Here is a 26,077-nt window from a genome sequence, read left to right as displayed (position 1 = left end):
AAAAAAACCACACAGTAAATGAAAAATACCTGTTAAAAATACTTGTTTGCTATGAATATAATAAATACAAACTATAACAGCAGACATAATGGATAGCACATACAAAGACTCTTAACATTGCTCTTACACACTTTCTACGAAAGGAAGCAATATTTCTCTATTTTAAGCCCATTTCAAATCTCCTTGGCAATTTAGCATAGGTTTGTGCTCTGCCTTATAATAGGCCTAATCAGGATATAATGAAAATAGTCACCATGTTCTAATTTAAACTTGAATTCATTTACCGTAATATAACCTTTAGAAAAATGTTGAACATGCTTACAAAATATTTAATGCCCCAATTTTCAGCTACTATATTATGTCTGAATTTGTATATACAAATGGCTAGTATTTTAAGTGCTGGATGAATATTCGTTCTCCAAAAATGTGTAATCAACACATTGTGTAAGAAAAACCTAACATTCCTGATAGGTTACAGATTAATATTTATCCTCAGAACTATTTCCAGAAAATCTCACCAGACGTAAACTGTGTAATAGAGGATAATTCCATTTGGCTCCAGCGGAGGTTTCCATGACAACTTCACAGTGACACCCGACAACTGTTTTACGGAGAGGGATTCTGGAGGAGAACTTGGAGCTATAAAATGAGAGAATAGGACACAACATCTTGTTAAACAGCTAAGATCGATGGGATATGTAGCATCCTTAAATAGGTTTTTAATTATTTGTGATGGAAAGTGAACTTTGTAGTACACTGGTACAGTATCTATCAACTAATGTTAAGGCGCAGCTTCTTTTCCTTTTCCTGACAGATGATAAAAGAAGATTTTGCATGGTGGTGTTAGAACATCTGTTTCTGTGATTCAATGGAAAATGTACTTCATGAGAAAACAGAGCAACGGGTAGGTCACAGTGATTCACCTACCATCCAAGTACATTGCTGTAATACTTTTTTTCCTCTTCTAATAAAAACAGGAGCTTTATAGGTATGAACACATGTAAAATACAGCAAAATAGTTCCCCTGAGGAAAAAGAGGTGCTGTAAAGAATTATATGAAGCACTAAGAGGTGGAAAATTGGATAAGCATGGCATTGAGAGATGATAAAAATGTGGGATACTAGGCAGCGGTAAAATCTATTCACTCCATCAAATAAGGACCACATTCATATATTTAACATGTCACAAGGGCAAATATAAAGATAGGCATTGACTGACGCCCTTAAAATTAATTTTAATATGAACTCTACATGACACCGTATCACAACTGTGTAGGGAAACACCGTAAGTAAATGACAATGTTAGACCATGTTTGATTTCATTCTAACTGAATTACTCGGAAGTTCATATAAATATTACTGAGGAAAAATATACCTATGTATCCATAAGTGATACTGCCTTGTGTTAGCATGTTATTGAGAAGAAAATCTTTATCTTGCTTCGCAGATATATGTATCACTATGTAGTAATATTAGAATTACTTTTGTTTTTCTCAAATTAAACCAAAGAGCATCATGGACTAAAAATTCAGGTCATAGCTGTAGTCATGCATGGAAATTGAGAATATGAGCATAGCTATTAGCAAATCTATGAAACATTTGGTCTGAACCTTGGAACACTGTGTTCCTGAGAATAAAGTACATGTGGTGCATTATGAATATTGCTGTTTTTCAGTTGTTATTCTTTCTCTCAAAAGTTCCTTCACTATCTCAAAAGTTGGCATAAAGGTTTTAGAACTCTGTACATTTAAGGAAAAAATATTTTTCATGAACAAAAGCTCACTGATTTCAGTGAATGTCTGTATTGACTAGCGAAAAAATAGTGACAGCTGTATTTAGTGTTTTACTTGTTATATTATCCTCAGTGGCTATATAATAAAAGGTCTGTCATACTGTGAATGTCTTGTGTATTTGGCAGGTCTGGTTCATTCTACAGTTCTTATTCAGAGGATATTTTTTGCTTAAGAACAGAATCTACATTGCTTTAAATAAAAATACTCTATGCAAAATATGGATTTATCCAAGTTCGCTGTTCCCAGTGTGCTCCAGCAACATAACTCTTGAGCAAAGGTTTATTACTGACGGTGTGAATGTAAGCCCATCAACACCTTGGAGATTTGCAAAGATCCATTATCATCAAAAGCTGGATCTTAGGCAAGTCAGTGCTCCCTAAGACATGAAAAGAGACTTAATTTGGGAATGGTTGGTGGGATGTTTGTGTCAATGCCGCTTTAGTCTAGGTTCCCAGAGACTTCCTCCCTAAGCAATAGAGACAGACAGACATAGGCTCCTCCAAAATGTGAGTTACAGCACCTAAGTTAAGATTCTGCTTTGAATTTTTTCAGAATTCTCCCTCCAGAAACTATGGAGGAGACCAATAACTTCCCACAACTAAATTGCGTACTGAAAGTACAAATATCAGTTTAAGATTCCTCTGCTGATTTGTGACCTACTGTACTAATTAACAGGGGATGCAATGACTGTGTTCTACTCTCAGCCTGCAGTGCAGAACACCTGCCTGCTCAATTTGTAAGTCCAGTGCTATAGATGATGGACTTTGAACATTTTCATAATATTAATAATTCTACTTCTATATTTATATATCTGTACATGCATCTGTTTAGAAGAATTAAAAAATCTGCAAACAAGAGAACCAGAAACGTCCCTGGACCATTCAAGCTGCCTTTTGGTGGTTTTCCGTTTCTCCAGCTCTCCCATGCCTGCAGAACCAAACGCAGTATTTAATTCTACCATGTTGTGTATTCGATTAAAATAATATTAGTGAACTAAGATTCCTCAACTACATAAGTCATTGGTAAGACCAAATGGCCATACACAGCAATTTTGCCATTTCACATAGCTTGTACAGATAAATATATTAAATACTAGATAGATAGATAGATAGACAGATAGACAGACAGATAGACAGATAGACAGATGTGTATGTTTTTGTGTGGATAGATAGATACAGATATTAATATGGAGATATAATTGCAAAAAAGTATATAAAACCTACACATATCTTATATGAAGTGTAAGACTAGTTTTGGACCACAGGCAAACAATGATGCATTGCAACTTCTGTTCTGACTTACCATCTTCATCAGTCAGTATATGCAGAGGAGCACTGTGAAGGCCCTCCCCCATTGTGGTACTAGCAGACACTTCTACAGTATATTCTGTATATTTCTTTAAATCTAAATAAAGAAGAAGAATTCAGTAAACCAACCATTTGGTGGGCCAAATTAGGTGTTTTAATGGACTGTAAGTAGTTTTGAAATGCTGAATAGGCCCGTCACACTGATCTGTGTCTTTAGAGACTGAAATAATCATGAGGAAAACTTGAACGCAAAGTATTCTTCATGAACAAAAGAAGGAGCAAAGCCCCAATTGAGTTTATACTTCATATTCCTAGAATGCTTTTACAGTTTGTCCTTGGCTGTACTCTGACAGTTTACTGATTAAGGTACTGAAGTCCCAGCATTAACTGCTGTGTCATGCCTCAGTCATAATGATAGAACACAGGAAAAGATGCAAAGGTGGGTGGAAAGGGAATATGCTGGTTTCAGCTGAACATGTAGCATATAACTTCATATAAGGACAAGAAGGATCATGTCCAACCAATGAACTAATTGATCTGCATCAGTCTGCTGATCCCTTCTCAGAACAATTTACAGTTGCCCTAAGTTCCAGATCGTTATATACTGGCCTGTAATACGTAGCGTCAGAAGAGTAGTGTTTATGACTCTTTGCTCAGTTCCATTAGTCCTCTTGAGATATATTGTGTAGGTCTGTATGATTCCATTGGGAATGGATGGTGGAAAAAATGATAATTCAATTTCCATGGATGAGATGTTCCTATAGGTTATGTTTTCTGGTGCAGAATCAGGAACTAGAAGACAAATTTTAGACTCATAGAAGATTTCAGTCAGTTTCATTGATTTGTTAAGCATTTTCTTAAACTGGTTTAAATGAAACACATTGTAAACATTTGGATTTTTATCCTATTTTTTGTACAAAATAAATTTTAAAAGAGGCTGAACTGGAAGATCAAAACCACATGAGACACACACTGTAACAACAAGACATGCATTTTTTTTTTCTTTAAATAATTGATGAAAATCATCTTAACGTGCCAGATAGATAAAAAAATATGGAGCATGACACTAAACTTTCCTTCTAACACTCCATAACTATCACTGCAATCCTCCAAGTTAGCTATTGTTAGATTTTCCATGTTGTGCTGCCATAATTTACACTTTGTACCAGCAACCTGCATTTTCTTCCTTTTCCTTGGGCAATCTATACAAACTGTATGAATACTTGTATGGAGAAACAAAGGGAGCCTAACATATAGCTGTAAGGGCCCTGAGAGCATCCCCTCTCCCAGAGGTTTGGCTGCTGGGGCTCAGGGCCTGCTTAGCAATAGGGCAGCCGAGAGCTGCCTCCTCCTCGCTGGTGACATGCTCCCATGCAATGCTGCAGTGAGGCTGCAGCCACGGCTGACCACTGGCCTCTGGGAGCTGCCTTCAGCTGGGGCTTTTGTGCTTTATCTCTGTCTGAGCTACATCTCCTGCTGCATCACTGCCATGGCTGTGCTTGGCCACAGACCCGGTGATCTAGTCCCTGACTTACAGCCTCATGTTACAGCCAGACCTCAGCTTGGCCTCATCCCTGCAGACCTGCACAGCTGGTCACTGGGCTGCGTCTGACTTGGTTAGTGTCACTGAACCGGCTAACTCACTTTCCTGGCTTGACCTCAGACCAGCCTCATCAACGTGGAGTGTTTGGCAATCGGGACCCTGGACTGCCCCTGGCTGCCATCCCCCAGACCTGCCCTGGAGGTTGGCAGGACAAGTCCTGGCTAGTGAGGCCCCTGCCCTGCTGGCCCAGGGACCCTCTTGGCTCTTGGCTGCCTGCCCCTCCAAGAGCAGCTGGCCCTTGCTGCATCATGACAATTTGGTTTTGGGTGCCTGTGTCTGTCTGTCCCCAAACAAATACACAGGTATTTTTTCCATTACCCTAAATTGGGTCTGATAGCATAATATGTCTTATTCCAGAAAATCATAATCATACAATCTGGTGACCTGGTCTAGTGGAGGGTGCCCCTGCCCATGGCAGGGGGGTTGGAACTAGATGACCTTTAAGATCCCTTCCCAACCCAAACCATTCTATGATTCTATGATGATACAATGATAGCACAATTTGCTCAAAAGGTCAAGTAAGGCATGGATATGTTTTTAGGATGCCCTAAACATTCTTATAAATGTACTGACATTTGCTGAAACTCTGCATTCAAATAATTTCTGCCTAAGCAATATCCAGAAAGGGGATAAATGCTGTGAGACGCAGTGAATTCTGCCTAATTTCATGGTAGAATGGTAACGGAGAACTCCCAAGAGCTCTTCAAACACACCAGCCCATTAATAGGTAGTGTTTCACTCTAAATGCTCTATTCTCCAGATCCTCCCTTGGTTTTATTCTTCTCATCTCAGAAGATGTTTTTGCAGCTTCTCATCTCTATCACAGGCAGCTGGAATTCAAATTTTTTTTTTGAGCATCAGGGGCATTAGGGACTAAGAACTAACTGCCTTATAATACAACTTAGACAAAATATGGATGTCTAAGTTAAAGAGAGCAATAAAAAAGGTTATGTCTAAGGACATTGCATCAGCTGGACAGGTGCCTACATACCTATGCTATCTGACCAAAAGAAAATCCTCAAAAGTAGTGTGATGTCTTTGAAGAGCTAGCTCGGTGCTTGTGACTACTGTTTAATGCAATGTAAGAACTAGGTGTTTGCGTCCCTGTTCCTTAACAGCTTGACTTGTTAGGCAGGCCTAGACCACAACTATTTCACACAGGAAAAATCAAAGTTCATTTCAGAAACAAGGAGGAGAAGGAGCTCATAGTGATTCCACTGTGTCTTAACAATCAAGGAGCCAGAGCATCTCCCTGCTCCTTCTGAGAGACATCAGTATGTGCATATCGTTCCTTACTGAGAAAAATGTGATAAGGAGAGCATGCTTAGTTCCAGGGCTAGCTCTAGGAATAGATGAAGTATGTAGTTGTCCAAGGTAGCAAATTGGTGAAGATGGCAAAAGGCCCCCCCAAAAGGATGGTCATCATACCAGTGCTACCTGGATATGACTGAGTCCTAAAGGAAACTAACCTTCATGTCTGTCTCCCCAGCCACCTTTCATTCCTGAGCCTACAGCTTAATATAAACATCTATTCCTCCATGTAAACCATTATGCTCAGTTTTTTCTCCAATACCTCTCCTGTTTAGCTCCACTGAAATTTTAATGACCCTCTGTTGATATTTTAAATTCCTTTCCCTACCTCATCTTACCTTACAGCTATTTATTTATTTCAAGTCTCTTCCTATGCTTTGTTACACCTCTTTAATGCTCACCACTCCCAATCCTCACTTCTAAATTTACTTTCCTTTCTTGGATAAACTTCATCTACCCTAATCCTTTGCTATTTTGTTTTATCTGTACCTTCTCCAAAATATTTCTAGTAACATAAACCACTTTGTCTGCTACAAAATAGCACTTATCTGTGAATTCTGATTTTTTTTAACCATTAGGATTGAATTCTTATAAAATTTCAGTTAATAACTTGAATCCAAATTGCACTCATTTTTGAAACCCCTCCTTTCCTACAAAAAATTATTTTCCTGCAAGACACAAGGACAAATAGCAAAATATATGAAGTCCATCAGTCATAAAACTTCCTACTGTTTTCTTTCCTTCTTAATCTTCCCTACTATTTCCTTACTTTTGCTTTGTATATAAAAGAGAAAACAGGGTTCAAACTTGATGCTTTGCAAAGCAAATACATACTTTTAAAAGGAAATAACCTGATCTCCTGGTCATCAAAGGTCACCATAAAGCAGTTGATTGTGGAAAATTTACTTTTTTTTAAAAAAAGTATACTCACCAGTTTCCAAAGTTCTCACCAGAAGTGGGGAAGATGACTGATTCCCATGGCCGAGTCTGGTGAATGCCCTTATGGAGATGTTGTAGAGGGTATATGGCTTCATTTCACTTAGTGATATACTTGTAGATGAGGCATTTTTAATAAATAAATCATTGGAATCACTGTACAGAACTTCAAAGTGAGTTATGAGACCATTAGGCTGCTCAGGTGGTAACCATCTCAGATTTATTTCTGTTGCAGTTACATTTATTAGCTCTACATTTTGGGGTGGGGAGTCTGGTTCTGCAATACAGAAATCAAAGAGAAATAAAAAAAAACCTCTCTGAGACTTTCAATTAATTGAATACAGGGCTGATCTCATAAACCTATTGGATCCTAACATTTAGATTAGCTAACTCCACCAAAAGGGCTACACTCAGTTAGTCAGTCAGTCAGTCAGTCAGTCACTCACTCACTCACTCACTCACTCTCCATCTCAAAGCCTTACCACTTTTTATCTAAGTTAATTTCAATATGTCTTCTTTCCACTCACAAAACCAGGCATCTTTTTGCATCCCAGACAGTTTAGCTTTTCTGGAATTTCTTTTCTCATCCACTTACAGATCTATCCAAAACTGCATTTATTAAGTAAAAAATGTCTTCTGTCTACTGCTCTCATGCAGACTGATCCTTGAATCCTCTCACTGTCTTCCTCAAATTCAAGTCCTTTAAATTTAGCTGAATGCCATCTTACTGCTTTCTTCTTAAATAAGCACCCATTTTATTTCACTCAGCCAACCACTGAACCAAGAAGGGGACTATATGCACTGTAACTAAATTCCCTTTAGTTTACTGATACAGCTGCTAATTGATGACCATGAAGACCCCAGGGTAAATCTCGCATGCACTGGTGTGAAGGTCATGCACAAAAAAAGTCTAGCTCCAGGGTACTGTGTTGGCTAAATCTACTGGCAACATCTGAGTTCATGTGACTCCAGCTAATAACACATGGAAGTGTTGAAGGAGTGAGTGGGCTGCACTTATGAATAAAATCAGCTTTGAATGTCAACCTTGATTCTTCTGAAGGCTTCATCACTTCACCCCTGAAATAATCTGGTTTTAAAATTTAATAAAATGTACTAAGAACCCAGGACTATGTGATTCAGTTTGTGTACAAATACCTATATCCATATATTTCAGAATTTATCATGATTTTTTTGTCCTAAAGGTCTCACAAACCACTTTCATTCCTGATTTCTGAGCCCATGAATGAGAAGTGTTAACTGTAACAGATCACTACTCTCTGGATGACAAAACTGCCCACATGGATATTTTCCATGTGAAGAAGCTTAATTTTCAATCGAAATGCATTTTGCACTTTATCTGGTATGGTAAAATATTTAAATGCAACAGCCTAGTGTCTTCCATCCTAATATAAGTTATCTAAGACAGATGTAGTGAACTTTTATTTGGAGGTATCTTTCTTTTCAAGTCAAACAAGTTTTCACCCCTAGGTTGACTAAAGTTAGGAGACATGAATCTCAATCTGAATTACCTCAGGAAAACTAAAGAACAAGAATTACACGTAGCCTTAAAAAAAGGCAGGAATTACTGGTGGTTTTCTCAGTAGTTTCCTCAAGGCTTGCACACATCTCTTACCAATGGATGAACTGCTGGCCTGAAACTCCACTCTGAACAAATTTCAGTGAAAGAGATATTTAGGTAATGTTCTGTTCTTGTGATATGCCTCTTCTCTGCAAAGACTAACAGCATAGAAGCATGCAACCTTTAAAAAATTTACGAGCACTTTAAGTTTCGCTGTTTAATTTGATATTTTGGTTGATTGGTTATTCATATCATCTAAGCTTCATAAATCCCCATGATTTTTAATCCTGTAATCCTTTGCTCTCTTTTATTCCTACTTAATTATTTTTCCTATATTGTAGCATATTTGGCAATGAGAGAGAGAAATGTCAACTGGACAATTACCTTCTTTATTACTTTGGTAAAAACTGGAAATAACTTTGCTGAAACCAGTGAAAATATAAACCTGATATAAATGAGAAAAGATCAAGGTTTAATACTCATGACTCTGCTCTGTAAATCAAATTCCCGTGTTCTCTTTGCAGAGGCCAGTGGCAACTCCAGCTACTGCCCCTGTGCCTTCATGGGTGGAAACTGCCTTGCAAGCAAGCAAGGAAGATTCAGAAATCTTCATAAGCTAGTATTATACCCTACAAAGGTAGTATTATACCCTACATTAAAACTATTGATTGATCTTAAAATGCATAAAGCCCCAAACCTGTACAAAACCAACTGCATATAATATCATTCAGTATAAAAAAACCTTATAGATAGCAATACGGCCTCTGAATTGTTGAAAGCTCTCATTTCCAGATGCTTCAATCTAATTTCCATACGATAACATTAAAAAAAAAAAAAAAAAAGAGAGAGAGAGAGAAGCTGGAGTCCCAAAGAGAATTGGTTGTGGTTTAAATGGTGTCTAGGGACACACTGTTTTCAGTGAAGGAACCTCAGCCATGCAGCTTTCTTCCCATTTGTCTATCAATCAGAGTTGAAATTAGTTGATTGCTATTCATGCTGCAGCTTTCATCATTATTTCTAGCACTTACCTAAAAATGGACTGAATGAAGTCACTGACTGATAGGAGATTAATAATTTCAACAAACATTGATTTTATTTGTATACTTTCTTCCCCTCCTTATGTATGTGCCCAGTCTTCTGAAGAAACGCAAACTTCAACACAGAAACCAAATCATCATTGCAAACAATGTATTTACCGTCTTCAGGGGTTCTCACAAAAACATCATTCTCTTCAGATAAAGCACTTTCTCCAATTGTGGTGGAGGCTGCGACTCTCATTTTATAATTTGTGTACTTTTTTAAACCTAAAAAGATTAAGCAATAAAAGAAGACTGTTGACTTTTAAAACATATTTTTTCCGATAGTTACTTATAAAACTATAAAAATGGTTACTGTTCTAAGAGTTTTTGACACACATTTGTCACCTAAAAGACAGAATATGTATAATACCATATATGTGGGGAGAGCCAAATAAGCACTCAGTCAAATCAACAGATTTTGAAATAAGTCAACCAGCTTCAACTCTGTAAATAGGCTTAAGAATTTATTTATCAAAACAAAGGATGTGTATGCGTACATCCAAATATGTGTTTTTATTCTGTATGTATTACTCTGATTAGCATAAATAGATGCCTGAAACCCCATGAGGAATGCATTTTCTTCAATTGCTATTGAAATTACCACCTTAAAAGAAGAAAATTATTATTAATGTCAGATAAATATTGTGAAAAAAATCCTAGTCTGAAAAAGAAAAGAAAATCCTTTTCACAAATTACTACTCATTACCTTTCACAAATTACTAATTGGCACATTTCACAAATTACTGCTCATCTTACCTAGTCCTCTCCTCCCATCTCACATTCCCTACATACCCCTCCACAGTAGATAAGTCTGTCAATAGTGTCCCAACCTTGCTTTTACATGTGGTGGTGTTCTCTCTGTGTGGATATGTGTGGATGGGAGAGATTTTGTCCATCTACCTTGCAAATGGCTACGTTACATAAAGTTGGAAAAAAGAATTTTATATAATGTATTTGCAAATTTTTTTTTTAATCAAATGACACTGTACCTGTCATAAGTAAGCTGTTGTTTGAAGTGGTTGTGTGGAATGCTCTTTCTGTATCCAGTTCCATCGCATAAACAGTATAATGAATGATTTTCCCATTGGGATTTGCTGGAGGATCCCAATACAGCAAAACAGAGGAGGAGCTAATATTCTTGTAAGATATATTTTGTACTGAGCTTGGAACTTAAACAAAACCAGAAAAATATAACAGTAAAGCCAATAAATTATTAAAAAAAAATTAAAAGTTCAGCGAAAGAAGTCATGCATGTTAACTTTGGTAGTATCAGAATTACAACACTTCACCTTGTTCACGTGTCCTGACTGTCAGAACTGATGGTGGTCCTTCTCCAACAGCAGTGAAAGCAGACACATTGATTGTGTAGTCTGTGAAAGGTACGAGGCCCTTTATAACATATGACAGTTCTTCAGCCAAAATGTTAATGGTATACTGATTATCTGTGATTAAATGGAGAGAAATAGTTACTTACTTGTAAACTCTTTTTTTTCCTTTTGCATTCTAAACTCACTTTGACATAGTGACTTGGAACTATTTTATTACAAAAGACTCAACTTCCATGGCAATTACAAAAATATAAAGAAAAGTTTACACTCCACCTCTTAACCGAATAAAGAAGAGGCTATTATAGGTCCATTTTCATGTGTACAACAGATAGATTGGCCTAGGTGAAAGAATGAATAGGCAAGAACTAAACCCATGAGGTTTATACTGACAGATATCTCAAAAAAAAAAAAAAAAAAAAAAAGAGAGAAATCTCCAAGGAACTAGGAAAAGGTATATTTGCATATGGCCTAGTTTCTCCAGTGACTTCAGAACCATGGCTCCTAGGTTGATGGAGTTTTTAATTTTTTTTTAATTTTTTTTTTTAATTGAGAGAGACAGATTCCCTCTTCCTTGCCCTCCCAACGGTGCTATAATAACTATACTTGAAATGGCTCCCCTCATGGATCCCTTCACACTAGTATTTTTAGCAGAAGAGTTGTGGTCAGCAGAATGAAGAAGTCATACATGCCCACAAAGAGTTTTTAGTGCATCTGAAATAAAGTTCAAAGTCAGCCACAATCCAACTGTGCTAGTCAAAATCATCTGTTACAAAGCAGCATTATGCCACTGCAACATGAAAAAGTGTGGGTGCTTCACTTATCTGAGTGTCAGGCTCAGAGTTTTTCAGGACTGGCATTAAAATGGAGGCATCTAAAAATCAGCAGACCCTGCTGAAAATTTGGCTGTCAACAGCTTTAACTACTATAATAACTACTATAAAATAATACTTGTATGCTAGATTACATCAGATGCTGTCTGAAATAAATTTTTCAGCAAGAAAGACATCTTTTAGCAACTCAATACCTCAAGCAGAATGAGGCCATAAAAAGATTCACATTTAAAGCACTGTACATTTCTCTGTATGACAAAGAAGATTCTTCAGGATTAATATAGTACAGAAAAGATCCACTGTAGTTTAAACTAATGGATTAAATTCTGGTTTTAGATACTGGTGTATATGAAGGAATTCAGTGACTTCTTTAATAAAAAAATAAAAACTTGACTTTCTCCCTACTGTTTAAAATTCACTGTAAAAATTTAGAGTGGTATTTTAAGTCCCTGCCTGTCAGCTGAGGCCTGCTTAATGATTTGTAAATATCCATACTTGGTAAAGAAACACTGGTCCATTGATAATACAGAACAAGTGTACACACTAATGACATCACCATGTCATGGGGGTCATCTCCACCTGTTTGTCACCCATATAGCAAAGTTGTAACTTTTTGACCTATTTACCTTCACTGACATTTGGAAACCTATTAGTCAAAAAGCTTAGAGAAATCAAGGTCTCTGAAGGGCTTGGAGATATGTTAATCCCTGACAATCACACCTGCTTTGGCAACTGTAATAACTGATTGTCTATGCAGCTTGGCTGATGGCTTTCGGGTGCTCCTTTCACTAGGAAGAAGGTCAGCTGGGTGACAAGGGGCTAGTTCCTGCCTGTGTGGCATTCCCATTTGCTTCAGAAGGTTATTTGGTAGTAAAAAAATCCGACTCCAGCAAATGACCCATTCATAATTTGCTTGAACCATGTGCTAAAGATCATATCTGGAACAGTGATGGGGGTCCTTTGGAGCAAAGAAGCAGATAGAAAGATATCCTAAAATATCTTACCCAATGCAGAATGTAATTCTGCAGCTCCATCTATAGCAGGCAAATTATCACCAGATACACTTGTAAATATTACTGGGGAAGCTGTCTGAATGCTGGGAAACATTTCAGCTGAACCTTCATATAATTCATTGGCTGTTTCCATTGAATTCCAAGTGGGAGATGATTTGATGTTTTCATTTGTCATGTATGGTTCCAAAGAATCAATCAAATACTACAATTATAAATATAAAAATAAATCACCAACCTCATAATCACTAAATTATTTAATTAAATGTATATATAATATAGAAATAGTGTTTATATATTTGTGCATATATAAACACACTACATATAAATGTTGGTATACAAACATTATATTTCATTATAACAATAATTAACTTTGCAAAATACAATATTTCTCATGAAAAAGCTCAGCTGCCAGTAGCCTACAACCTTTTATTAATTTTTATTGTTTAAACAAACATGACATTCTTTTTATTTCTTAAAATATGGGTTTTATAGTAAAGTGGCAATTTTAGAGCAAGGCCTTTAATGCTATATCCTTGGAGTTATATTGAATAGACACATCTGAGTTTGGGAGATTCCATCTGTACCAAGCATGTTCTGAAACAGGGTTGCAGGCACTGAAAACGAGAGGGCTTCAGATGCCCCTACTAGGCCCTGAAGAAATGGAATAAAAGGTTGACTAGATCTCTGAGAGGGAATAAAGGGAGAGGAAGAAAACCAGAAGCTAATGAAATAAAGGGGAGAGGGAAAATAAGCGAGTATATATGTGAAAAGGGAGAGTGAAAGGGAGGTAAGTGATACAGAGGTCCATAGGACAGAAGGGACGAAAGACAAATGTTGGAAAGGGATGGCAGTAGATATAAGGGGAGCAAGAACTACAAAGAGAGGAACAACAAAAGCAGAAGAGAAAAGAGAGACAGCCTACAGCATAGGTACAAACCGGTGTGTAAGCACTAGATCATTATGCCCCTTCAGAATCTGGGACCAAATCCAGGACTGCAGTGTCTCGAAATTGTTCTGCTGTCATCTGTGAACGCTCCCCACTCACACATATGGCCCACTTCACTGCCAGAAAGAGATGCTTTTACAGTGATGTAACTAATACACATTAGCTCTCTCCCTACAGACTCTGGGTGGAGAGAGGGCAAAGCAGTTTTTTTACTGCTGCAACTAGGGGGGATTAACCACAGGCAGAGATACAGAATCAATCTCACCTATGTACCAACAGGTAAAAGCTATATATGCCTCATCTTCACCAACATTATATAGGAAAATAGTAACCTGTGTGGAAATACTCTTTGCCTCTGGGGATTTTCCACTTATAACAGTCTTTTCTTGCTACTAGTTATTGAGCACTGCTAGCACTCTGGATCCAACAGTTCAAATCCTGTAGATGCTTTAATCTTGGGTCAATGGGGTTCTAAATAAAGTAATGCTTGTTATGGTTTGCTTTGGTTTTTAATTAGAAAATTACATCCAATAAACTATAATAAAGCAGCAATGATGCTAAACTAGGAACTCAAAAATTAGGAAATCCTATCATTAAAACATGTCTGTGCAGACAATTTTCATTTTTTCTGTGTCTGCACTATGATACAATCTTTCATTATAGAGTTACATACTTTCATTTTCCAAGGACGCCTGCTTGTTTTAATGAATGGATCCTTATCCTCATTTCCCCTCCTCCCCCCCCCCCCCCTTACTTCTCATTTAATGTTTGGCTCCAGGGCTCTATGTAATGTATGTCATTCAACTTGAAAGCATACTCCTTCATTGCGGTCTACATCAAAAACAGATTCTGTGTCAGATCCAGAGAAAGACATCACTGTCTAAAAAAAGGAATTATTCAGACTTTGGGCTCCTATGTTCAAAGTTAAGACCAAAAAGCCCTACCTCAGAAAGCACTCAATCCTGAGCTGAATGTTTGCTAGGGGTCTATAGTTCTGTGCTGCACGCTCAGAGCTGCCCCATCTACGTATGTAGAAGCATATCAGCACCCAAAATCCAGAAGCTAGACTGACTGACAGCATAAATCTCCAAAAAGATTTGATCTGGTAGATGTGCACAGTTATCCTTAATATACAACCATAGCACGCAGTTAAGCATGTAGTATCAGACATGTAAATTCAAGGATACAAACAGGGCAGAAACTCTAGAGGTGTTTGTCTTGCAAGCAGAGCACTTGACCAGCCTTGGGAGACTTATGTTGAATTCACTTCTCAGGATTCATACCCGCATCTTCTAAGAGTTTGCCTGAGTGTATTGATCTTGACACCTAAATCTGTATTCTTACTGTTAGGTCACCCTATGCCGCAAATAACTCAAAGGCTAGAAAGGATAAGACTGGGCTATGGCTTCCTGCCTTCAGTAGCTAAGAAAGTCTGGATCATTCCACCAGAATTATTTATTGTTTTCATGTTGTGGAAACAGCATTATCGGAATGTCTTTAAAACCCAGCCAGAGAAAGAGGGTGGGGTGAGGATGGTGGCTTTTAAAAGCATTGACAACTCATCTGTGGTAGCTAATTCCACGTTCTGTAGCTATCAGATAAGGTAGAGAAGCAAATTCAATCTAGCAAAGAAATCCATATTAAAAAAAAAAGAATACCTTATTTTTTCCTTTGAGAATAGTGTTTTCCAGAGTCACCTCTGTTTCCTGCACATGTACTTTAACTCTATACTGGGTAATGATTCCATTTGGTTGTTGTGGCTTCCTCCAAACAATTTTTATATATGTGGCTTCCACTTCTGCTAGATGTAAATCTGATACAGTACCTGGGACTAAATTTTCAAGAAGAAACTTGATTTAATTAAACATCTTTGATTATTACAAGCTTTCTCAGCACTGCGTGCAAAGTACAATAGGCATTTAATCAAATTTCATATCCTTATCTTTTGCGTTGCTTCTGTGCAGGTAGAGAGTTACTTCACATCTGGTTTTTTTAGCAAACAAGTTACAGTTCTAAAAATATGCACACAGGTTTTTGACATATATGGCATATGTACAAATATGGTCAAATCCCAAGATAATGTGATTCAGGATAGCTCTGCCAAAGTCAGTGCACTGGAAGCAAGAAGACCTTTGCTAGTTTACTGTAAGGAAGTATATTGAAAATGAAAGCTTAATTCTAAATTTATCAAAAACATACAAAAGTGAAATAAAAAACTTAAAAAAATTTAACATGATACATCTTGTTCATTTCATACTGTACTGTATGATACTATACTTTACATAGGACTGCCAGAGACAGAAACATTTATATTCAATAGAATGATATTCAGATTTGATATGAAAAACATTTTTGTCCTAATATACCACAGGAAGAGACATACTTGGTATTACTTGCATAATGAAGGTTTGCTGATTTGGCATTAAAATGAGACATTCTATGTCGTTCTAAAAAAAACGCACCACCACGAAAATCCCCTTCGGCTTCTGATGGTGAGTTTAGACAGAAGATCAGCATGGCTGTACTGAGGGAGGCCATCTCTGGAAATTGTCTCTGAGAGCTGACAAAAGCAGGTACTTAGGATACTTCAGGAAAGAATATGATAAATAAGGATAGGTGTTCCTCATGCTGTTACGCCTTGACAGCAAGCATTGCAGCAATCACTGATTGAGAGGTTTTCTAAATTTGTGCTGTGTTGCATGAACACAACACAAAAATAACCATTTTGAAACTGCCTGCCTATTACACACTGATTCTCGAATTTTTCTGGTTGCATTCTCAGCTGCAGATCCATAATCCTGCACAATCTCACACACGTGTAAGATAAAACTGCATTTCTAATGAGCAAAAGGCTCTCACCTGACGAGCGGACTATGGGGAGTCAAAGTTCTCAAATGAGAGAGGAGATGGCTCTGGGACAGAACCAACCACTTGACTGCCCCAGGACAAGACCTCAACATTGGCGCCACCTCAGAGCTATGGTCCCCAGTAAAGTGGCTCCATTAGAAAGTGGTGTGGGGCCTTGGATTTGGTGAAAATTAGTCAAACAGGATGTTTAATAAGAAACATTGGGGCGCAACAAACCAATCGTGGGGGAATCCTGTGCTGTTCTTTCTCTTCCATTTGCTGCCATCTAACGGATAAGGGGGGGCCCTGCAACTTAATTACCGTAAAAATAACTGCTTTCATTCAGTCAGAAACGATGTTTCTTTCACAATCCCTGAAGGCATCTGATAGCAAGTAAACTTAGCGACAGTGTGTGAACTCAAAAAAAAAAATGGTGAAATAAATCTACATAATAAATGTTCAGCTAATTTATTTCATTAGCTTATTATCCCTCTCCTGTAAGTCTCTTACAACACACCCATTCTTTCCTTTGCAAAGTACCTCAAAGGCTTTGAAGGGAAAACTGAAACCAGTTATTGTGTACGGCCTATTTACTTCACTTTTTTATGCTTACTTACCATCTGCAGGAGTGAAAACTGTAAGGTTAGTCTTTGGCCCCAGCCCAGCACTTGTCTCAGCACCGATGTACACGTCATATGTTGTAAACGGCACAAGGTTACTAAATACAAACTTATGATCTTTTGTGCTGTTATCCAGAATATGACCTGGAATGAAAAATGAAGAGATTCTAGCTCAAAAATAAAAATATTCCATTATTTGCTTATACTAAATATAGCTACTTTCCAGGATGATGAACAAAGAAAAGCCAAATTTATTTGTGAAAAAGTTAGTTTGGCATCAACCTCACGGGAAATAATACTGAATACCTGAAAAAATCCCCCAAAACCATCTCGAGAAGACATGGATTTTAAGAAGTGGGGGAGGGTTGTTTATAAATTAATTTCTATTGCTTCTCCTGTGTGGTCATATAAAAAACATTAGTATACAGCTCATTTACTTCTCTACTTAACTACATGCAGTTACATAACTTCTTTAAACATACGCGTCTGACTTAAAAAAAGCCACAAAAATTCCACAACAGACTCATACAGTTGACTGTCTACTTTACGGGAATGAAAATCTTTCAGAAATCTTTAACAGAAAGAGAAAAGAGTAAAGGTAAGGTACAGGATGATTTGGATATATAAGCACCCTAATTCAGCTGTGAGGTTAGCCTGTCATCTCTCTAAAAGAGTGAGGAAAGCTGGTTTTCTCCATTAAGAATATCTAATGTGAATTTCATTATGTACTCTTCCTCATGATGGACAGACTTATCCCTTAAAAGTGATCTATAAACTATTAAAAAGCCTAATAGTGAAAAGGATACGTAGCACTGCTTTCAAATATTCATCTTGACTGGCAGGGACACTAAGAATGCAAGTGTAAGGCAATAATCACAAAAAAAGAAAAAGAAATAAAATCATCAATTCAGACTTACCAGATGGTCCATACAGCTCAACTCTGTAACTAAACCTTCCTGTTACTATGGTTGGTGGGTCCCACATCACTGAGAAAGACTTTGCTGTGATATTGCTTTTGGCAAAATTTTGTGGTGGATCTTCTGGAACTTAAACAATATTGGAAAAAGTCTTTGAACATAAAATAATTTATATTAGGATTTCCAAGAACTACATATCAGACAATTCATTTTAAACATGAACATTACATATCCTGAAGGGAAGCTACATTAAAACCACATCTCATTAAAATGACTTATTTTTATTTCATTTCTTTTTTAAGGTAAAGATCACAAAAGGTATCAAGAGAGCTGGTAGGATGCAAATAATCCTTAAAAGACAGAGGTGGCAGGGATTCTACCAAGTTTAGCACGGACTTCATCATGATATAGATTATATACAGAAGATGCTCAAATATGATTGTGAGACTCAGCAACATAGAGCTCACATTGGGTACATTTTCTTCCTTCAACAGGTTCTTTTTTCATATAGACAATGCTTCATATTTAAGATTTCCAACAGCACTAATGATATACTTTACTATCCTAAAACGTAAGCCTGGAATCAACTAAGCTTGCAAAAACATTGCATACTTGAGCAATTTTCTATTTTCAATAAATTATTCACATAAATTAAATGAATCCAATACTCAAGTGATTATGGAATCTGATCCCTGTCCTTTCTAAAGCATACCTTACTGCATCGATTACTATTGAGATGAAAATCTGAACCCAAAGACACCTAAAGGAGGTGGAACTTTTTACATTCATATAGAGTAAAAACAAACCTGATTTTCAAAACTGCTGCATACGCAAGTAAATTTATGGGAACTGCTTGATATAAATTTCTATGAAAATCAGGTCTTGGTATGTCATGTGTGAGATTTAAGCCAATATGGAGATAGAGACTGATCCTGTAAACAAATATGCAAGTTAACTAACATAAAACTCTATCATCTTTTGTAAAAACTAATGTACAAATGAAAGAAATGAAAAATCCTACCATTCCTAAAAGATATGCTATACATTGGTCAGTAATGACTACTTAATCATTCTTAGTTATGCAAATTGCATCAGCTACAATTGCACATAATTCTGAAGTATCATCTTAAGAGTCCACTTTTTTTTTCAAGGTTTGAATCTTTTTCTCTTTGTAGAAGTATCCTCCCCTTGACAGCCATCCTAGCAAAGGAAATATTTGCATGCTGAGCTTTCAATAAATACATATAATGAGGCATTTTAAAATACTTTAAAGATGTAGCCCTTTTTTCAAAAATCAAAGTAAAGAAAATATCATTTTTGTCAAGACCACAGGAGAGATTCAGCACGGCTCAGAAAATTCTGGTTGGAATAGGATAGAAATAATTTGCAGCATTTTAAAATGGAACATCAATGAGCTATACAGTAGGGACATATATCACCTTCATCTGTGTGGTGAAATGGACATCTCTGTGTCATGCTCCTGTGTGAGCAGGAAAGTGATATTTGAAATAAATGCACTCTCCATCTTCCCACCTGCTATCACAAACTATAATCCATCAATTCCTCTCCCTCAAGCCTCATCTCAGACACTCCAGTGGAGGATTGGAATGTGAGGTTTTGGCCATAATGGGAAACTGGTAACTTGGTGGGGGTGGTTAGTGTGACACTAAAGAGATTCTTGTAAGAACCGAGACATTTGGAGAAGGGAAGTGGATTTTAGTAATTACAGAGAGACTGGATGATGGTGCTTGATACTGGAGGGGGAACCTGTTACAGTAATTGCAAAGCAACACTCCTAAATCATTATTTTATTATACAGGCTATACAGATACATACAAACTTTAGCATGTAAAAACATCTTTCCCACTGAAGCAAATGAAAGGTAAGAAAATAGAAATAATGAGGCAAAACATCTATTAACTCATACTGCCTTCCTAACAAATCACCAATCAACTTAACAGCCAGTCTCCGGACAGGTTCCTTGGCATGCAGGCATGCAGGACTCACAGAGGAGCATTTTAACAAGCACCTGAATGCTCATAAGGTGAAGATCTACTAGAGATGGATCCAGAAGCTTGGGTGTACCAGTGTGCTGCTAAGAGGAAGGACTTCCTGAGGCTTGGGCCATGAGGGCTGACTGTGCCTGTGGCTCCATGCACACCACATATCTACCCACGCTGACCAGTAAGCCAACCTCCCTTTTCCCAGACCGTGCTTTAATGGATGAACCTTGGATGTACAGGCACCAGGTATGCAAGGACTGAAGATCTCTTTCAAACAGCTGACATCTTTCTATGTATTTGGCAGAACTAAACCCCACTGCATAAGCTTTTCATCACTTTCCAGAGTTTTCTTATTAGCAGAGCACCTATCCTAGGATGTCAACAGGGTGAAAAAAAACCCTGGAAATTAACCCCGAGATCACTAGAACAGAAACTGTCCAAAACTTCATTAACCCTAAACAGAACAGCAAACTAAGCATATTTTCATTTTAGCAAAGCAATTAAAATGAACAGTGCTAGGAGGGAATTAAGTTACTTTCCATCTGAACAGTGCTATGAAATCTGGATGTATGAAAGGGGAACCCAGTCACATCAAACCGTGTCAGGCAAAAGAACGATGTACTTGCAAATAGAAAGCCAGAGTAACATTCCTCTAGAACACCTTTTTGGTATGGCTCTATTAATAATGTTGCCCACTACTATAAGCCATTATAAAACTCCTGCTCCTGGACAACTTTTGTTTCCAATTCTAACTTCTCAGTGTGTTGCAGGTAATCCAAAAATCAGCTTTCCTAGTGTTTAAAGATTCCTTCAGCACTGAACAACTTTCTGCAGTAGGTCCAGATTGAGGAACCCTGGGACAGGAGTCTTCTTTATGCTGCTTATTTTTCCACAAAGGCAAAGAAGCTTTAAGTGCATTGCTATGTACACAACATGCATACTTTTTAAATACTGCACCTGACACCTTTTCCATTCATCTGTATTTTTAATATTCCTTCCATTGTGCCATTAATTGCATTCTTAAATTATCCTCAGTTTTTCATAAAATTTGATCTGTCCTGATCATACTTTGGTATCTTTGACTTTTAATAATAACTGAACTCCCACTCACTGTACATTGTAAATACATTAATAGTTACATACACTTCAGTTGATTCCATCAGGTAAAATGAAGCAATTATGTAAATAAAAGAGCATGATAAACACAGATTCAGACTGAAGAATCTTGCAACATAACTTCAAACTGGTATTCTGAAGTTTCCATATAAATCTGAGAACTTTATTTCCATGTGAAAGCAGTATATACCTGATTCTGGTGTCCGGACAATTGCACTATCAATGTAACCTGCTTCAGCGGTAACTGCAGAGACTTCAAAAAGATAGGTGGTATATGGCCTGAGGTTAGTTATAACAAAACTAATTGGTTCATTCCAAACAGAGCTCATTTGACTTGTTGCCTCTGTACTTGGTGTAACTGTAGTCCGTGAAGGAATTGTGGATTTGCCAAAAGTAGTTGAAGGAGTGGTAGTACTCCACAAAAAGGATTCACTGTTATCCTATAAAGACAAAATATGAAACATGATAAGCTACATCTATAAACTATAATTGTAAATATATGTAGATCAAAAAAGGCAGACCACCTTTGAAATAAAATTACCCCAAATTGGTTCTCCTTTTAATACTTCAGTTCTCCAAATTTAGGTTATCATTTCAATAGCTGACATTGCTAGTACATCCTATTAGTGACAGTATTAGAGTTTCCCGCCTTATCCCAAAAGTTCTTGAATCTGACCAAGCAGAAGCAACTCTCTAGGATTCATTTAATTATTCCCAGATTCCATTTTCAGCATTCAGTCTCTCCCTTAAAAAAAAGTCCTCTAGTGAGGTCCTTCTACATCACATGTATCTTATATGTATGTATGTATATATAAATATATAGCATACATATATCCATATATAATGAATAAGACCAGATAGGGGTTTCGTAATCCATACTGTCAGGAGACACCTCTGAAAAACTGCTAGACATTATGATAACTGATGCTTATGATTCAGTCAGTGGCAGTCTCTCTTCTCAGTGCTGAATTAAATCAGCCTGATGTTGGGAAACTTCATAATGCCTAAGATGATCTTCCAAATAAAATCTGAAACCAAAGTCCTGAAAATTTTTACAATTTTAAACTGCACTTTTCATTAAAATACTAAGTCTAGCATTTTGGGGAAAAAAAATGGAAAAAAAAGTTAGGCAACATGACATCTAGGTAATCACAATTCTGCTCAGAATAAAGAGGAAAAGGAGAATACACACTGGAAAAGATAATTTTCTTCAAGAAATTCTGAAAGGTATACATTGGTTACAGGTCTGAATCCAATGAATATTCAAAAATCAGAAACCTTTCAAAGAATGCTTATTTTAAGAACAACTCAAACTACAAACTTTTTTTTTAAAAATCACTCTGCTAATAGTGGGTCTTATTTTGATATGAAAAGTATTTAAATAATGTTGAAATTCGATACACAGAATAAAGCATGCATTTAAAATATAAAAAGCGTTATCATATTATATATAATAATAAGATATTAACATTACACTATGTCTGCACTGTCCAGAAAAAAAACAACCAACACAACTGTAAATTCTGGTGTAAAAACAAAAATAAAAAAGAAAGAAATTCAAAATTATCTATTTCATCATTTTCCATGACAAAGGACACCAAATTGACCCTTTCATAACACTTTTACTTTACAGATTAAACTGAGCTTTTCAAGGAAAAGTATTCCATTTAGAATATTCCAGAAAGGCTTTTCTTCAACCATTATATCCTGCCTTGGGCCTAAGTTTGTAAAGTATTTGGGATTCTTCTGAAAAGCAAGTCTCCCAAGTTTTTATGTCTCAAAATTCAAATGTAAAACTATATTCTGCATCTTGAGTCTATTTCTAATTTAAAAGGTTTATAGCACTTACATTACATTCTGGTAACCTCCCAGACAGAAGGTCCTCTACTTTAACCAAGACATCTTTCACTACAATTCCACTTCTTGCATGTTTCACACTAATCTTGAAACTAGTTATCTTTCCATTTGGTTGCCGAGGGAGAAACCAGATCAGATTTACAGCTGAATAATTTAAGGCTTCAACTGTGAGATTCACTACTTTACCTGGAGCTTGAAAACAAAACAAACAAAAGCAGTGAGACATACTTTTCTTCTCAGCACTGGAAAAAAAATCCCATTTTGTTTTGTAATGCCATTTCTAGCTTCTGAAGCAAATAAATAACAACCATTCACAAACACATGTAAAGTAGCTGATATGCAACCAGCTCTTCTCCAATCTAGTTTAAGTGAGAAATATAATTATTTCAGTCTCATAATAATATAGTAATTGATGTGGTCAACTTAAAAATATTCTTCCTAGAAGCAACTCATCTACCATGTCAGAAGTAGCAAATTTTTGCTCACTTCTGTTTGTTTAAGAGCATATGACAGCATTGGGTGTTTTATTTCACTTTGTCTGTGTCATCTTTTCAGCTGGATAGAGATTTTTGGTAGCTTTAAATAACTCAATTTAATTTGAATATTCATATTACTAAAGAAATGTTGTTTTTTGTATCAGTGACAGTTTCCAGGTTCTTTCATCAGAGCATCTGTATTAATCACAACACAAAGCAATGGGATGCAGCATCTAAATGAGATTTTACAAGCTATATGAACCTTCCTGAGAATTAGAGCATTGTAGCTCTCCTCTAGTCCTGTCTGTATGGCACAGGCAGTAGAAGTTCCTGCCTTAGTACTGAGGAGAAAAGGGTTATGCTGCCTTAAAAATATACACATATACAAGTGTCCACAATTACAGATCTTCCACAGCTGAACTGAGACAGATCCTCCAAGCCTCATATTCGAGTCTTGCTTAGGCCTTGCTGAATCTCTTGCAGACCTTCCACCCCCTTCCCCCTCCTCCCAGACTACAGCTTTTATATTTCAATAATTCTATCTTCTGTCTAACTTTCCTACATTAAACTGTACTTCTTCAAGTTGATCAAGATGTTGGGGTTTCTTTAACCATCAAAGCAAGAGTTAAAAAAAGAAAAAGTTGAGAAGGTAAAAGTATAAATGTAGTACCAGTGACACAGAACTCTCACCTAGAATTTGAAGAAACCTTCAGATTACATTTATGATAAGGAATTTTAGCTTTAATAAAATGTAAGCAGAAATGCATCAAAAACTAAAAAGCTCATGTTCTCATATGGAGAAACATTGATGCTTCTGTCAAACATGAGTAAATAAAGCTCACAGAAATAAGGTTTTCTACCAACAATAACACACAAAGAATAGTTAAAAACAATGATTTTGCATAGCTCCACACAGCAAGTTTACGACCCGTTCTCATATGTTGTTTCATTACTCATTGTGTTATCCCAGAAACCTGATGCAGAGTGAGGATTTCCTGCCATTAACTGAGATGTGGCACTTTGCAGTTTGCACAGCTACGGAAACCAACCAGGAGTCCTAAGCACAGAGGGATAGTCGCTGCCATGGCAGCACAAATTCTGTATTCCACTAAGACTTGTTCACCCCAACGTAACTGTCCAGATGCCAGGCTCTTCAGCCAAGTCTCAACTGCTCCTGGCATGTAAGCAAGACTACAAACACTAAATTAATAAAGATTATGCAAATTCAGACTATAATTATAATTGTTTAATCTTCAAAACCATCAAGTAGAATTTTCATTTCAGCCTTTTTTTTTTTTCCCCCAAGAATTAAGAAGTAAACGCTTAGTAAAATACATTCTGTGCTGGGCTTTGTAGAGAAGGCACTTGACTCCAGCACTAAACAAACATGGCTTGACATAAGTAGGCAATGCCAGACCTGATCCCACAACAAAGTTTGTCTCCTAGTACTGCTGCAGGCAACAGCAGATGGGTCCACTTGAGAGGTAGCTCTGCTCTCCTGTGACCTTGCTTTCTGGACGCAGCCTACCTAGGAACTGGCATAGGAAAACCCCAACAGAAACAGACTCGCGTATTAGAAATCCCTATGTGCACACACCCTAAATGCTGTTACTAGCAAATAGGGCAAAATGCACCGTTTTCACTGAGAGAATAAGAAAAGAATTAAGATATTGTTCTAAATGCACCAGAATTTGTTCAAGCATGAAATGTGCCATGGATACATTATTTGAACAAAATAGAACATCTTTAATTAAAATAATTAGCAGCTGTATTAAAATTACCACTTTCTGCAGTCTGAAAAAGAAAAGGATCGCTAAATATTCCAACACCAGCACTGTTCTCAGCAGCAACCTACAGGAAAAAAAAGCCACATTAGAGAATCTATAGGATATATAGTTTCAGGGACTATGAAAATCTTAAGGATACACAGAGATGCACCTTATAGCTATTAAACTATAAATATACAGATGAACATGCTTTTTATAGCTGTATTGTTTATATTATACTCAACATGTAAATGTGAAAAAATAAAATGGAAAGATTATGAAACAGTGTAAGAAATTGAGAAAACCACGTATGAATATCCACACTTCAAAAGTGCTGAGTTCCTATTTTATGCTAAAGTCAACAGCAAGAATAACATCAGTAACACCCCTTTTCCTTACACGATTCAGTTAAACCAGCTTCCTCATTCCTATTTTACTTGTACTATAACTTAAAAGAGTAAAAAGTAAAACAGGTTCTCTTTTATTTCTTGAACTCCTGAAGGACAGCAAGTGGAGGTCAACCTCCCTCAGAGCAGACACCCAAAGAAAGCATGTCTTTTGACAGAGAGACAACAGGTCAGGGAACTGTGGATGCACTTTATGGTGGATGTGCCTCGATGCTCACAATCATAGCAGAGTCTTCCCGCAGAACGGCAGTACATTGAGACTTTGATAGAATCTATGGAGATCAACGACGACACTATTTGCTCTGCAATATAGACTTATTGACAATTTGACTCAGTGATGGGCC

At 36.9% G+C, this 26,077-nt stretch overlaps 1 protein-coding gene across 10 annotated transcripts in view; it reads right to left on the bottom strand.

Annotated features, from left to right (window-relative positions):
* Window positions 1-26,077, bottom strand: part of PTPRQ (protein tyrosine phosphatase receptor type Q) — a 141,977-nt gene that overhangs the window by 80,496 nt on the left and 35,404 nt on the right. For all 10 annotated transcript variants that reach the window (XM_054832907.1, XM_054832917.1, XM_054832924.1 and 7 more), the window contains 14 exons: window positions 25,342-25,411; window positions 23,077-23,276; window positions 21,418-21,667; window positions 18,109-18,237; window positions 17,189-17,335; window positions 15,383-15,555; window positions 12,770-12,980; window positions 10,897-11,049; window positions 10,597-10,776; window positions 9,725-9,832; window positions 6,945-7,226; window positions 3,709-3,891; window positions 3,095-3,196; window positions 519-639 (listed from right to left, as the gene is read on the bottom strand). In XM_054832907.1, the coding sequence (XP_054688882.1) occupies window positions 519-639; window positions 3,095-3,196; window positions 3,709-3,891; window positions 6,945-7,226; window positions 9,725-9,832; window positions 10,597-10,776; window positions 10,897-11,049; window positions 12,770-12,980; window positions 15,383-15,555; window positions 17,189-17,335; window positions 18,109-18,237; window positions 21,418-21,667; window positions 23,077-23,276; window positions 25,342-25,411 (2,309 nt within the window). The remainder of the gene's footprint in view (window positions 1-518; window positions 640-3,094; window positions 3,197-3,708; window positions 3,892-6,944; window positions 7,227-9,724; window positions 9,833-10,596; window positions 10,777-10,896; window positions 11,050-12,769; window positions 12,981-15,382; window positions 15,556-17,188; window positions 17,336-18,108; window positions 18,238-21,417; window positions 21,668-23,076; window positions 23,277-25,341; window positions 25,412-26,077) is intronic.

Source organism: Grus americana, chromosome 1 (genome assembly GCF_028858705.1).
Source record: "Grus americana isolate bGruAme1 chromosome 1, bGruAme1.mat, whole genome shotgun sequence".
In the NCBI taxonomy this organism is placed as follows: Eukaryota; Metazoa; Chordata; class Aves; order Gruiformes; family Gruidae; genus Grus; species Grus americana.
Note: the sequence above shows the minus strand (reverse complement) of the source record. Positions and strands in the feature narration are given on the sequence as shown.